The 15171-nt window shown below is 39.6% G+C and overlaps 2 protein-coding genes across 2 annotated transcripts in view; one reads left to right on the top strand and one right to left on the bottom strand.

Annotated features, from left to right (window-relative positions):
* Window positions 1-3888, top strand: part of LOC139338666 (dynein axonemal heavy chain 8-like) — a 30190-nt gene extending 26302 nt beyond the window's left edge. The window contains exons 80-92 of the mRNA XM_070973887.1: window positions 176-291; window positions 404-606; window positions 705-778; window positions 877-1029; window positions 1194-1349; window positions 1536-1652; window positions 1736-1837; window positions 1933-2093; window positions 2193-2349; window positions 2433-2585; window positions 2847-3036; window positions 3281-3402; window positions 3601-3888. Coding sequence (XP_070829988.1) covers window positions 176-291; window positions 404-606; window positions 705-778; window positions 877-1029; window positions 1194-1349; window positions 1536-1652; window positions 1736-1837; window positions 1933-2093; window positions 2193-2349; window positions 2433-2585; window positions 2847-3036; window positions 3281-3402; window positions 3601-3888 — 1992 coding nt within the window. The remainder of the gene's footprint in view (window positions 1-175; window positions 292-403; window positions 607-704; window positions 779-876; window positions 1030-1193; window positions 1350-1535; window positions 1653-1735; window positions 1838-1932; window positions 2094-2192; window positions 2350-2432; window positions 2586-2846; window positions 3037-3280; window positions 3403-3600) is intronic.
* Window positions 3889-8618: 4730 nt separating this feature from the next.
* rx2 (retinal homeobox gene 2) lies at window positions 8619-14676 on the bottom strand. The gene is made up of 4 exons (XM_070974402.1): window positions 14459-14676; window positions 13283-13754; window positions 9703-9941; window positions 8619-9267 (listed from the first exon to the last, which is right to left on the bottom strand). Exons 2-4 carry the CDS (start codon window positions 13560-13562, stop codon window positions 8830-8832), a joined length of 957 nt encoding a protein of 318 aa, XP_070830503.1. The 5' UTR covers window positions 13563-13754; window positions 14459-14676; the 3' UTR covers window positions 8619-8829.
* Between the last annotated feature and the right edge of the window lie 495 nt (window positions 14677-15171).

Here is a 15171-nt window from a genome sequence, read left to right on the forward strand (position 1 = left end):
TACCACCATGTGCTGTTTTGGGTACAGGCCTTTCTTCAGATATGAATGACAGGTCATGTCTACAAAAGGTTGAACCAAAAAACAAACAAAATACATAAAATAGTAAGACTTGTAATTCCAATTAATAGGTACAGTGAACCCTGTAAGTACAATATATGTATAATATATGTTGAAGGTGGCTCAAAATGGGAAACCCTGGAAAGCGTGGCTCAATCTCGATGCCCCAGAGGATGCTGTCATCCCAGATGGATACGACTCTCTCGATGTCTTCCATAAACTTTTGCTAATAAGGTTGGATCCCGCTGCCAGTCATGTTGCTTACAGTATATGCTGCTAGCAGTATGTTTTCAAATACACACTATGTTTATGAAAACAGTATTCTTACAAGCTAATTCTTTCACAGGTCTTGGTGCCCTGACCGTACCCTGTCTCAGGCCAGAAAGTATGTTGGAGAATCCATGGGCATGAGATTTGCTGAGCCGGTCATCTTGAACCTTCACAGCACATGGGAGGAGAGTGACCCTCGCACCCCTCTAATTTGCTTCCTTTCAATGGGCTCAGATCCCACCGACCAAATTGAAGCACTTGCTAAGAAACTTCAACTTGGTGAGTTTGACGGCGCTATTAAAACTTAAGCTTCTCATCTTAACCTTGAAGATTCGTACAGATGCCATATGTTATGATCTCATTGTTGTGTCTTGCAGAATGCAGAGCTATATCCATGGGACAAGGGCAAGAGGTGCATGCGAGGAAGCTTGTTCAGACATCAATGGCACAGGTGTGTATTCTAAGTTAATAAAGTAGTTTAATGTATGGATGGGCACTTTTTAAAGTGATGACTGACCGTGTCACCTTATCTGTGACCTGTATGTATAGGGAGGCTGGGTTCTTCTGCAAAATTGCCACCTAGGCCTGGAGTTTATGGATGAGTTGCTAGAAATGATCTCAGCTGCAGACACCATGCATGATACTTTCAGGGTGTGGATCACCACAGAACCACACAATCAATTCTCCATCACACTCCTACAGGTGACACTTCATGTAGCTGTTATGTAAGGTGTTGTGAATTTATGGCATCATGTATTACAGTCTTTATTTCCTGACTGAGCCTCTACAAATACTGTGGTGAACTTATTGTTTATACAGAACATGTACAAAATGAGAGCAGTTGTTTGTCACCTCTTTATCTGCAGTCATCTATCAAGTTTACCAATGATCCACCCCAGGGAGTGCGTGCTGGTTTGAAACGAACATTTGCAGGAATTTCACAGAACCAGTTGGACGTCAGCAACTTGACCGTGTGGAAGCCCATGCTGTACAGTGTGGCCTTTCTCCACACTGCTGTGCAGGTACTGTCCATTCCAGAGTCACTGAAATCCGACTGAGAGCCTATTGTGATTGAGTCATCAGTGTTTTTAAAGAATGCTCAATTGTTCACAGCAGTAAATCACTGATTGCATTTTTCTAAAGTATTAATTGGTCTTTATTGGCTTGATTTTATTTGTAATCGTGTGTTTAATTGCTTCCTTTTTTAGGAACGACGCAAATTTGGACCATTGGGTTGGAATATACCGTATGAGTTCAACTCTGCCGATTTCACTGCAAGTGTTGAATTTGTTGAGAAACACTTGGATGATTGCGGCCCCAGAAAGGTGATGATTCAGCAACAGTGGTATAACTTTAAAGATTTCTTTGTCGTCTTCTCTCACTTATCATTTTGTCTTTTACCCCACAGGATGTGTCATGGGTAACTGTGCGATACATGCTAGCTGAGGTGCAATATGGAGGAAGGGTTACAGATGACTATGACAAAAGGCTACTTAAGTGTTTTGCTCGAGTAATAATCCCATTTTTGCGATCGTTCATACTCTACATCGCCTCAGCAACTTTATTTTGTTTGTTAGAATACAGAATTTGTGTTTTTCATGGCAGGTGTGGTTCAGTAAGAAGATGTTTGACCCATCATTTTGCTTCTACACGGATTACAAAATTCCCGTGTGCAAGACAGTAGAGGAGTACATGCAAAGCATACAGAGCTTGCCCACTGTGGATTCACCCCAAGTGCTGGGGCTTCATCCTAATGCTGATATCACGTAAGGAAACATCATCCCAAAACTGTTAATGATACTGTGCTTATAATGTGTGAGATTAGTGCTGTCATAGCATTCATGCTTTGATTCAATATTGACCAGGTATCAGACCAACACATCTGCTGAAGTGCTGGAAACAATCACAAATATCCAGCCCAAAGAAAGTGGAGGGGGGTCAGGAGTTACTCGTGAGTCCATTGTTTACAACATGGCAGAGGATATGTTGGAGAAACTGCCCCCTGGTTATGTGCCACATGAGGTCAGTTTGCTTGATCATTTGGCTCTTAGTCACCAATTCTTGCATCAGCTGAAATCTAAACTCTGCAATGTTAACGGGTTAAGGTCAAAGCCAGGCTGTCGAAGATTGGAGCTCTGAACCCAATGAACATCTTCCTACGTCAGGAGGTGGATCGAATGCAAAGGATCATCAGTGTGGTGCGCACCAGTCTGACTGACCTGAAGCTGGCCATTGATGGTACTATCATAATGAGCGAGGTCAGATTACTGATTCATCCCATTTACTCACTCCAAAACACCAGTGCTTTACTCTTTGTTTCTTAAAATACTAACTTCAGTGAATGTTTTTAGCTCAATTCCAACATTTCTTTACAACTGAATGTAAACTGAGATGTTTCATTTTGAATTTTAAGTTGAAAAATCTTTTTATTCCTGAAAATAAAATGATTATTTTTATCTAGCAAAAATAAGATTTTCTTTCGGGTTTAAAGTGCTCATTTGTACATTCTTGACTCCTAGAACCTCCGTGATGCCCTGGACAATATTTTTGATGCCCGTGTGCCAAACCTGTGGAGGAAAATCTCCTGGGAGTCATCGACTCTGGGCTTTTGGTTCACAGAGCTTCTTGAGAGAAACAAACAGTTCCACAGTTGGGTGTTTGAAGGAAGACCCAAAACCTTTTGGATGACAGGCTTCTTCAACCCACAGGGTGAGTAAGAGATTTTGTAGAGTATGGCAAAATTATACTTACACCACTAAATAGAATACAGCCAAGGCTTTTGAGCCTAATTTTGAGCTTAAAGGAAAATTAATGAATCCCAAAAGAAAATTTCCGATTGATTTAGAAATGTTGAGTTTGTTGCGGTGGAATATGTTACAATGAAGACCTCCAGTCACCATCAGTTTGATATCAGATTTATGCCAGTAACATCTCTCCTGGGGAATGTTTGCAGGGTTCCTAACAGCTATGAGGCAAGAAGTAACAAGGGCAAACAAAGGCTGGGCTCTGGACACAGTCACCCTGCACAACAAAGTGCTGAAGCAGGCAAAGGAGGAGATCACAGCCTCGCCTGCAGTGAGTTAAAAATAACACACCAACTACACAATACACCAACTAATAATAACAATACATCAGTCTGGAATTCAGCTTACACTCACATTCATGATAAACTTGGTCTGACATTTCACTATGTACAACAGTGTTGTGTTCTCATTTTGATTGTCAAGTGAACAATTGAAGTTTAGTCTGTCACTGGTTGCCATTCCTCCACAGGAGGGAGTTTATGTTTATGGTCTGTACCTGGATGGCGCCGGCTGGGACAGGAAAAACACCCATCTCATCGAATCCTCACCCAAAGTGCTGTTCATACCCTTGCCTGTCATCCACATGTTTGCCGTCAACTCCGCTCGCCCCGTGGATCCAAAGCTTTATGTCTGCCCCATCTACAAGAAACCAAGGCGCACAGACCTAAATTACATAACAGCGGTGGTGTTGCCTACCATCCAGTCGCCAGACCACTGGATCTTGCGTGGGGTTGCCCTGCTCTGCGACATCAAATAAAAAATAGCTGCATGTCCTTATTAAGTTGTAATATTGCTTTTAATGTCAAATGTCTGATTGCTATCACACAGCTGCAATGCTTTAAGGAGAAATGTCTGAATACTCTTGTTAAATCTTGTTATTCTGTCTTGAGTTTTGTTTTTTTTTTGTTTTTTTGTTAAGATTATATATAATAGTTAATAAACACTATACCGTTACTTCAAGTCTGTATTTTCATAGTTTACATTTCCTCGCCAATGTGAATCAGAAATGGCTGTCAAAAAGCACGTGATAGAAACCTAAAGTCTCAAAGAATGACAGTCAAAGCTACTGACATGAATCAAAGAGGGCAACTGGCAGAGTGATTCATGCTCACACTCTCCACAGAGAAGCTTCTACATTTAAATGGGGAGGGACCCAGGACCACTGCACAAGTTAAGATACACTATTATCAGATAAACTATCCATACATCACCCCACAGCAAACAATTAATGTTTTATGTCCTGTATTCACAGGACCTGACGCAGCTGGACAGCTTCAAACAGTGGGTCAGATCGCATCTACTGAGGACAGAGCTGTCAATTTGCTCAACAAGATGTCTCTGTTGCTATCCAGTCCTGTGAGTCACACTGGGTTTAATGTCAGAGAGAAGTCTCCTGGTTGATCTTCATGCTTTCGGTAAAATGAATTAGATGTTGATGCTGACGCTTAAATTTTGTATACAGGGGGAGACTAGAGATAAAGCCTCAAGGCCCAACACCTTGCAAGACAAGGACATCCACCAGACCACTCGGACCCACACTCAAATGCAGGTAAGTCTTCTAAGACAACCTTTGAGCTGTACTGCACCAAAATTACATCACAGAACAAATCAGACTTTTTGATACAAAAATTTAAGCCTTAATATAAATTCAACAAGTGAGTTAAATTAAGTTGTAAACCCCTTTTTAAAGAAACTCAAACTAGATAGCAATCAACTAGCCAACTATAATTTCCATAGTTATGCAGATAGACTCCATTACTAACTTGTCTTTGGCAATGAATCAATGGATGAGCAGTAATTTCTTGAAGTTAAATGAGGACAAATCTGAAGTTCTACTCTCTGGCCCTAAAACAAAAAGAGATATGTTGTTTGATAATCTGAGCAAATGAACTGAGACTGACTTCAACTCATTCAGAACTCTGCAGCTTGGCTGGTGACCAGAACCAAGAGGAGAGAGCACATTAGTCCACTTTGAGAGTTGGTCAATGCAATGAATGCAAAATTAAGCCATTAACATGTGTGCCGGTGCATACTATGCACATGTGTGTAATGCAAGGGAGCGAGTGCTGTGTGAGTGACATGTCCTTTTTCTCAAAGTGAATGCTGGGTCGAAGACGTGCAACTGGCGCCAGCCATCAAATCCCCCCCACCCTCTGAGTGATCCCCAATTATGTCAAGAGGGGAAAATGGTGTCCCTTTGAAAAGTGTTCTTAATCAAACCCAATTAATTCCGCTCCTTTCCCTTATTATTTCCATCATGGACCGCGTCCCGCTAGTCAGCCTGTTAACTAGAGCCTGGGCCTCACTGAGGGTCACGCATGGCCAAGCAAAATAACATAATAATGTGTGTAATTAATTACTAGTTCTGAGTGCGTCTAGCAAATTCTGGGTGTTGCTGCATTAAGTATTTTTGACATAGGTGTGTGAATGGGGCTTATCACTAAATACAGGACAGTCAAAACCTTTTCATTTACATCCTTTCCACTGATTTATTATGTTGAACTTGTGAGGCATATAAATGGTATGAATATTTAGCAATTGCTCTCCCTGTAAAACTTAAGGGTAGGGGTTATAGCAGGGTAGTTGAAGAAAAAACTTTACTAGGTGTTATTTCCTATTATGGGCAGTTATTTTTATAGTGCAGAGGTAGAAGAACCCTACGTAGTATTTGTTAAAAAATAATACACATCATTTTTGTTATGTTCCTAAGAGTCAACCAAACCAGGAGTCTTATGCTCTTTTCTGCAATATTTGAGGCTAAAAGACTAGTAATCTTATTGATGAGTCTTAAAGATTTTATATGTATAGGTAGGGAGTAAATTTCCCTATCCACTGGCTAATCACTTCCATAAAGGTTTGAGCAGTAGCAGTCCATTAAACATGATCAAAGCTGAGGCAGTTTTTTAATCCTATTTTAAATGTAACTCAACTCATCATCAGTCTTTTGCTGATGCAATGCTGCCCAGAGTCTTCATCAGAGACCCTGTAAAGCACTACCTCATTTAAGACTTTGTGACAGCATGTGCATTATAATAGTACTATTTTCCCAGCAGTTTTTCTCCCTGATGCAGTGTTATCAAATCACATATAATAAATGTAACCCCGCACACAGGGAGAGTTTTTCATTTTCACCTCTTCTCCTTAGAGAATCTTTACACAGCATTGCGTTGTGCATTTTGTAATATACTGAAGCTTCAACACCTTTCATAAAACTGCTGTTTCAGTGTCTTGCAGTTTCCAACCCCAACCTCCAAATCTAGTTTACTGTAGATAGAAGCTGTGAAACACTTGACAGAAGCATCTGATTGATGTCAACATAAAAAAGCAGTTCACTGTGTCACAAAAGATGGTGGGTATTGAGTTTAGGTTGTCTGCCTATTAATACATTGTTACAAAGTACTCAGATGCAAAATAGACGTCTGTACAAACCTCCATCCAAAAATAAATTGGAGCAGCTAAGTCACACAGGCTACTGGAGGGCAATTAGAGCTTGAGCCCTTTGAGCCCTCTGCAGCCTAGCAGGCGGGGCCGCCTGACACCCCTGGTTGGGTCTGATGGAGTGGAGCTTCATCTGCCTAACGGCCTGGCAAAGGTCCACAGGCCTGGAAGAACACAACAGGCCTCCATCAGGCCAGCTCGTCTGTCACAGCTTACATGGCCTATTGTACACCAGCGCTCATTAACGGCACTAAGTCATGTTGGTAGCTCACTAATGCATGTGTAGAGAGAAAAACAAGATCCACAATCACTGTGCCTCTACAGTGCTGCTACTGTAACTTTATTGTGTGTTTTGCACATGGAAAATCAAAGTCACATTCTAAAAACTTGACAGGACTAGAAATTAATGTATCCTCACACATTTATAAATGTGTCTTCTAGCAATAAGACGTGTTCTTTTTTATTTCTTTGGCTTTTTAGTCCACTGTTGTCATCAGGACTTGTAACAAAATAAACAGAAAAACTTTTAAAACTGACAGTATTAATGCTGCCATTTCTAAAGGCCATGATATACAGATAATGTTTATCTTACACTTCATTATGGTGTCCACAGAGGCCTTCCACTGCCACAAAAGTTTCCTCAAAGCACTGCCTCAGTACTGTCATCTTTAGGCAGATATTTATAACACATTGATAACTTTATTTTTGAAAGATAGTGAAATCATAGGTAAAATACATTGTTCCTGTTCCCTTGATTCCAATAAATTAAATGTTTTTTTTTCCTTTCAAGATCTAGAAAGACAGTTTACTTTGCTAGCCCAGCACACGCACCAAATACACACTGTATAAAACACACAAACAATGTCACCATGACCTTATATCTCTTACGAACGTCAGTGCAACGTCATTTCCTTCTAGTTGTGACTCCACAGCCACGTCAACCTGTGCTACATCCAAGAGGTAAGAGAGGCTGCCAGCATCCATTAACTTTCTCACTCTAAATCTACCTGACTTAAGTGAATATTTTGTCACCAATGGAATGAGGTGCATCCTTTAACAATAAGGATGAAAATTAAGATGCAGAATAAAAAAAACAACATTGGAATGTTGTGCCAAAACTATAAATCAGAAATGATATAAATGGTTAAGTTTAAGGGGAGGGAGAAGTTAATCAGGTCTTGAAAAGGGTTTTTCTGTGGCATCTGAGGGCATTCTGTCTATGGCTGAGAATCCGGGGTTAATCGCTTTAAAAGCAGTAATTAGGTGTTAAGAGGTATGCTTGTCTGTTTAAATTAGCCTCTGAGCCAGATTACGCTCTGTGACTTCCGATAACATCCCCCATCATGACTCATTGCTCTCCAAAAGGCCAGCTGAATGTTTTAAATGAAAACACACATATCGCCTATAAACCTAATCAAGCTTGAATCTAAGTGTGAGAAGTTTTAAAATGCTCATTTGTAGCCACTTTTAAAGCAACTGCAAATATTCAAGAAAATGCTGGATGGCATTTGTCAGAAAAAATCATAGATTTACAATAGAAAGAGACAACCCAAACAAACAGACATACAAGGAGAAAAACTCAGTGAACAAACCAAATTTATGCTAAAACTGTCTAGTTCTGAGGATCTGGATACCAGCAAATGCCCTCAAAGCACAACACAGTGTTCATTAATTGTCATGAAGATATTTTCACTTAAAGGGAACAGGAAAATCTTACACACAGGTACATGTGGACAGAGTTAGGGTCAGTATTACTTTTTTCTTTTTTTAAATGAAAATATCGCATTTGCACAAAAACAGAGAGCCCTTAATTAAGACAGCAAACTTGTACAAATTGTTGAAATTTCTCATCAAGTAAGATGTTCAAATACAAAAACATTGCTGCTACTGACCACATGGCTCTACTTAGCTTTGCATATACTACTGCAGTTTGTCAGGTCTGTCAAAAATACTCAAAATTAGTTGTGAAACATTCATGTTGAAGATTTTCTATTCCCAACCCCTTTGAGCTAAACCAATGTAAATGCCCCCCCCACCCCCCCACCCCCAGATATGTGAGGCTACAAAAGGTTAGTTGAAAATTAATTACATTTTTAAAATGAATTTTTTAAAAAATCACAAGAAGTTCATTGTCAGAGTTGCTTATGACTCCTTTGGTGTCATGTACCTTCTCCAATGGTACATGAAACAGACAGTGGAAAAGCAGTTTGTAAACATTCACGGGAGCAGTTCAGAAATCTGTCCACAGTGCCTCATCAGATCACATGTGCTGCCAGGTTTTATCCATTGACTGAATGTGCTCTTTGGCCTTCATCCTGAGTGCTGCGATGCTGGAACTCCTGTCGTCCTCCATTGGGTATTTATCGTTAAAGCTCGGTGGGCACTGGTAGGGAGGAGGACCCATCGGCTGCATGCCTTGTACCATGCCAGGTGGGGTGTTGAGGAAGCTGTGGCTTGGATAGGTAGGCTGCAGGCCCTGCGGTGAACCCATGAACCCTGGGATGGTATGCATGGGCGTGGCACTGGAGATGGGCGAGGTCAGCCAGGGATCAAGGGGCATTGGGTTGGCCACTGGCCCCACGCTAGGAGTCATCGGGGGACGATTGAAGGATAGCATGGGAGAATCATGGAGCTTCATCGTGCTAGTGTCCATCTTTTCTTGACGTCTCCACTTGGCTCTTCTGTTCTGGAACCACACCTGAACAATGAGATATGAAGATGAGATGGTACAGCAAGGCACTGAGAGACAATAGCATTGATGATACCAGTGGGTGGTGCAGAAGTCGTAAACTTTTACATTTATTTTGGCGTTTTCATTTAAATAAAATTTCAGCCTTAATACATTGCTGAAATAAAAAGACATTTGTAGATTGGAACAGTGATTTTATGAGAGTTGTTCTCAGTTTAACTTTAATTGTATTTGCTGGTGGGTACAAAGGGAATGAGAACATTTGATGATGAAAAAATGAATTAGTTGTGCATCTTAAAGTAAAAATTGCTCAGCTTTTCACACCGAATTTGGCCTATGGCAAAAGTATAAAATGATTAGTAATAAATTGAAGCTGCAGTTCTCTTTTCAGTACACAGGCTGTGTTACCAATGTTACGCCATAAGGATATGACATACTCCTTACCTGAACGCGAACCTCAGGCAAGTTAACCTTCATTGCCAACTCCTCACGGCTGTAGACATCCGGGTAGTGAGACTTCTCAAAGGCTCGCTCTAGCTCATGAAGCTGATAGGTAGTGAAGGTAGTCCGGTTTCTTCTGTGTTTCTTTTTAGAGTGCTCTTCCTCTTTCATGGTCTCTGGAGATCCCTCAGCAACATCCAGTTCCTTGTGTAGGTTGCTCATTTCTTCATCACACTTGTCACCTGAGGAAAGGTCAGATTCTAAAATGAAGGACAGGATACATAATAAGATGTGTAAGATTGAAGAAAACGTATATCCATTAACATCTATCAGAATGAATCTAACAGCCAACTGGTGTGCAACTGGTATCAAGGCGGTAAGCAGTTATTAAATTTTGGCAATGTGACCATCTTGACAAATCTTACTTAGCTGAGTAAAGGCTAGGACATAAGGACAGAGGAAGGTGGAGCTTAGAGCAATTGAGGATCTTGGAGAGGTTGGACCACAGTACATTTAAAACTGCAAAAGCAAAGCACATTTTTGTGCACAGTTTTGTCCCACCTACAGCTTCAAAATCAAGAGCATGAACATGACATATCAGTGAATCTTTTTCATCTCAAAGGTTTAAGATAGTAGGTATAGTATGTCTCAGAGCAGCGATTCACGAAAAATTGGGTCTCTTATTTATTTCACTCTGGAGCCCCTCACAACAATAGAACCTAGAAAAATACCTTATTTTTCTTCTGTCTCTATCTTGTAATTAAACTTTCCTTACTACCTTTTTATTTATTTATTTGAAATAAATAACAAATCATTATATTTGACCTAATAAGTATTTGTTGTTTTTTGTCCACCTTTAAGACAAAAGGATGTTACTGATTGATTGAACATTTGATCAAAAAGTGAAATCTTAATTTTTCTCCTCATGATAAAACAGCTTAATGACTGCTGCCCTACACAGAGTTGAGGGCATTTAAACACCAGGGGTTTGGCAAGTCCGAATGACATCACGTCTTTCACTGAATTCTTCCCTTGCAGTAATCCCATAGTAACAGATGCTACCATTTAAACCTGCAAGTCCCCACCTCCTGTAATAACAAGGGTCTTTAGTTGGCCTCTGCTCAAGACGAGTTAACAGTCATAGTCCAGATTACATGGATGTACAGTAGAGCAAGTGAGCCATGTGTATGATGCACCAAAGCTTGTTAATCATACTAAATCGTTTAAGGCAATATGGTCAAGAGATCATTGGTTTAATGATGTAATGATGCCAAGCAGGAAAAGCTTTGTGTTTAAGGTAGAATATGAAATTAAAGCATGGTTGATTTAAAGCATACATAAAAGGTTCCTACCAGTCCTTTATTTTTGCTGAAGGAGGGAACACTTTGAACACAGTGTTCAATGTCGTGCATGAACATGCAAAAAGAAACGGTGAACTGAATGTATATGTTTGCAATTAGCAAACGTGAACATGAGCCCTGTTAACTCCCGCGAGAGTTAGCAACACTCACGCACTTTGTTTTATGGCACCCAGCATGGCTAATACAACTAGACTCAGCTATGAAGATTTGAAGGAATTTTATGAACAAATCAGTACAGATTCCAAAGCAAAAAAATTTGCAGAATGAATGTCTCATTGTCTTTGGAAATATCTGTGAGTGTACGATAATAACAAGAAATCATTAATAAAGGGTAAGACCATGAGCCAACAGCTGCAATATATAAACTTTGCATTTTATAAAGGAATGGTTACCTTCATTTCCCAGCAACAAGTGGACAGGCTTGTACTACACTGCATTATAGGAGATCTGCAGCCTTTGCAGCACATTAAAAACAAGAAATTAATGTGAACCAGTTCATTTTTGGGACTGCGAAATGAATTCAAAATGGTGAACTACCAATGTGAACTAGTGTGAACTTGCACAATACTGTGCAACCATCCCATCTAAACTGTGCTATCATTGTTCATAATATGGTGAAGTCTAGATTAAACATGAACCTCTTGATACCTTTTTGTTTCACAAGGAAAGCTTAATGATTGACCAGAATTCACTGTTTTGGCATAGGAGTCACTCTGTGGCTTTGGCATACAATTATATCTGTACAAGTTACTGGCATAAAGCACCCTCATAGAGGTGTGTAGTCTGCCATATCAGTCATGTCATGCAGTGATAGGTAAAGTGGTAAAAGTTAGCTTAATATCTTAACTGAAGTCCAAATGTAGCAGATCTTTAAAAAGAAATCCCTCAGGGCTCACATAAATGTCTTGCAAAATCTTGAAACAACTAAACGGTGGCAGGCTATGTTCACTCAAGCTTTCTTACACTCTACATATACAGAGAATTGTTGTGTCTCTTGGTTATTAAAAATCTGCAATTTGCAGGTGTCCACAGGACACATATGAAATCTTTTATGTTGACCAAGTAACAGCAGGCCACATTTTTAGTTCATTTTTAGAATACCAAAACATCTTGATTATGTCCATAACTAATAGCATTGGATTAGTTAACTGAAGTATACAGCAGGTGGGTAGGTTCCTAACATTTCATGTCATGTCTGTTACAGGATTTAATAGGATTTTTAGCATAGAAGTAGTTTTTAAACAAAGTGAACAAAAGCTGAACTTTCTATCGAGCTGCATTCTGTATTAAGTTCACCTGATTTGCAGTACATAGTAATGGCTGGCAACAGGCTAATTTTACTGCCTTCTTAACCTCTTATTTCCAACCCCAGACCCATCACTAAGTCCATACTTACAAAGCACTGCTGTGTGAATGTTCTAATTCACCAAACACTATTTTGAATTTTCTCAACATCAAACAAGCCAAGCTGAATGGACCTTTTTCACAATAGACATAGCGAGAAGAGCACAGGTTACAGTAACTAATTACATTAATTTTGGCTCTCCTCCATTTAGATGTGCCATTAAGCCTGCATGCACAATACCAGGGACCTGGCACCGAAACACCTGAATGGAATGTAACCGTTATTCAGTGTAAGACAAAGACATTTATTTGATACACAGTAAAGGTGCAGCCTGAATAAAAAAATGCTTTAATTATTTTACTTAAAGCTTCATATAGATTTAATCATAATACCCAGAGTCTGCATGGTAATTTAAGTAGTCACTCATGAACAAAGCTAACATTATGAACGATTTGCTGTCGGTTATTATTCCATCTTTCTTTGGTTGGCCTTTGTCTCTCTGTTGTTGTTCTACAAATGTGAGATTTCAGATGCATAAAATTGCATTTTTGAGAAAAGACAGGGATGAGTTTTGTGTTTAGAAAGAAGTGCACAATATAAATGCACTTAAATGTAGTACTGTGCTCCTCAACATGGGAAGGGTTGCTAAAAGTTGACCTTGAACTTATTTATGGCAAGGCATTGGTCAAATGCACTGGGGAAAACTGTGTGGGAGTATTGCGTTTTAAACCGGACATACAAGACTGACAGACTTAGTACAGCTCTAATTCCACTTGTTGCATAGTTAAAGACAAAATCCCATGAACTCATTATCATCCTGAAGACATGTATCAGAGGTTTTGTGACTGAAAATCGTGCCTTTTCTTGAAAGACTCACCATGGTAGGAAGATTGTTGCGAGCTGTCACCCAAGTCTGGAAGGTGCCCATAGGGGTCCGAGGGGACCTGCTTCTCAGGGTGCTGTGGGTGTTCTACGTTTGTTTTTTGGCTGTCATCATCTACGGAATGGAGTAAAGGGTCCTGGTCTTTAGTGAATCCCAGTATGACATCAATACTATGGACCCTGCCTCCGCCGCTTGACCCAGCACCTTTTGCCATGTCATAGTTATCCAGGCAACTATCGTCCACTATTCCCAGAGTATCCATTGACAAATGCATCCGAGCCTTTGGAGACACTTTATCTCTTGTTTGCAAAATGAAGGAAAATGCTACCCAGTCAGATAAGGCAGATGTGTTGTTCTGCTTCACATGCAATGGCTTGAGATGCGTGAGGGCCGTATCCTTCAAGGACCGCTTCAGTGAGGCTGAACGTATTGTTTACAGAAAAGTAGAGCAAACTCACATCTTTGTCTGCAAAGGAATGAGAGTGAAGAAATAGACATAACAAATACAGTAAGCAGTGCTCTTACATTTAATAAGTAATTTAATGGCTTTGCAAATGTTCTTTATAGACTGTTTTTAGAAGCAAGAGTTGTAGTGGAAATTAGACATGTCAATATGATATCCATTAGAAAGCAGCTTCCCTTGTTTTGATTATTAAGATAAGTTACTTTTAATTGTGAGTGTGAAAACCCCTTTTTTTACAACAGAAAGTTAACCTTCACTTCAAGTTATGCTGTGATTTCCATTCTGATGGATAATAATGAAAAAAAAGCTGTGTGTTGTTTAATACACATGTGCCATTTTTCTGCAGAAAAACCCAGATAAAGAGAAAAAATAAAAGTATGAAGAATTCAGAAGTATATCAGTGAAGAATCGTTGCTCATTTTGGATCAGCAAATATGTTTAGTTAGTAGTATTAAAAAGTGTTTTACTTTTAATTTTAAACTTTTACCATTTAAACCAAACCATTTTACACAGGCATGCTATTTTATTTGGTTTAAAATCTGCAAACGTCTAAACTTCTTGAGAGGCACCAAACAGCAAACTGCTCTAGGACAATATTTTCATCTCTTACTTGAATACAAAAGAGCATTATTGAAACCCATATCGTACATAAGTAAATGCCATAGTTGACTGAATGCACAGTAAGGAACTACATAAAGTAATCTTACCTTCCTTCAGGTTCCTACCGAAGGCTATGCTAAGCACATGTTGTCTCTGTAGTCCATAAGTAGGCGAATGACACTAACAATATTTGCTGTAGGCACTTGTTACTCCCAGTTAAGTCCTTGAAATCCCCTGCACACAAGTGAGCAAAGGAGCTGTCGGAGTCCTGTGCAGCAAGCAAATGTAATGTCTTTCTCTCCTGACAAAACTCTCCTTAACCACACGAGACAACAAAGCTTGTGGGGGAATGGTAGTAAAACCAAAGGGTTTAGGAGGTTTATTAATTGGAATGCTTCCCCTTTAAGAATGACTGACAGTTGTTTTCTGGTCAAGTAATTGCTCCAAATGTGTCCTGCATTCAGACCACAGAGGGAGGCCATTGCTAATGAAGCCTCGACAAAACTTTCTTTCAAAAAATCTATTGTCTGAAAGATAATGGCTCGTACCGAGAGTTTTCACTAATCCCTTCATTATAGACAATGTAAGGGAGAAACGACACAGAGATGGGCTTCTAACTTGAATGGCTGCACACTGTAAAGACGTGCATTCAAAAAACAATCATTTGAGTAGGCACTTAAATCTTAATGCACAGCATTGCTTTTGGAAGAGCTGGCATTAATGATGAATTAATTGATAATTAATAAGAACAAGAGTAAATCACTTGTAAAAAGTAGATTTTATTACATTACATTCTTTTGTGGGTGGAAAAAAGCAATGT

This window comes from Chaetodon trifascialis, chromosome 11 (assembly GCF_039877785.1).
Source record: "Chaetodon trifascialis isolate fChaTrf1 chromosome 11, fChaTrf1.hap1, whole genome shotgun sequence".
Classification (NCBI taxonomy): domain Eukaryota; kingdom Metazoa; phylum Chordata; class Actinopteri; order Chaetodontiformes; family Chaetodontidae; genus Chaetodon; species Chaetodon trifascialis.

Coding starts and splice junctions, on each gene's coding strand:
- rx2 (XM_070974402.1), bottom strand. CDS start 13,562: ATGCATTTGTCAATGGATACTCTGGGAATAGTGGACGATAGTTGCCTG. Junction 9,942..13,282: donor GCAACAATCTTCCTACCATG/GTGAGTCTTTCA, acceptor ACCTTTCCTCAG/GTGACAAGTGTGATGAAGAA. Junction 9,268..9,702: donor TGCCTGAGGTTCGCGTTCAG/GTAAGGAGTATG, acceptor CTCATTGTTCAG/GTGTGGTTCCAGAACAGAAG.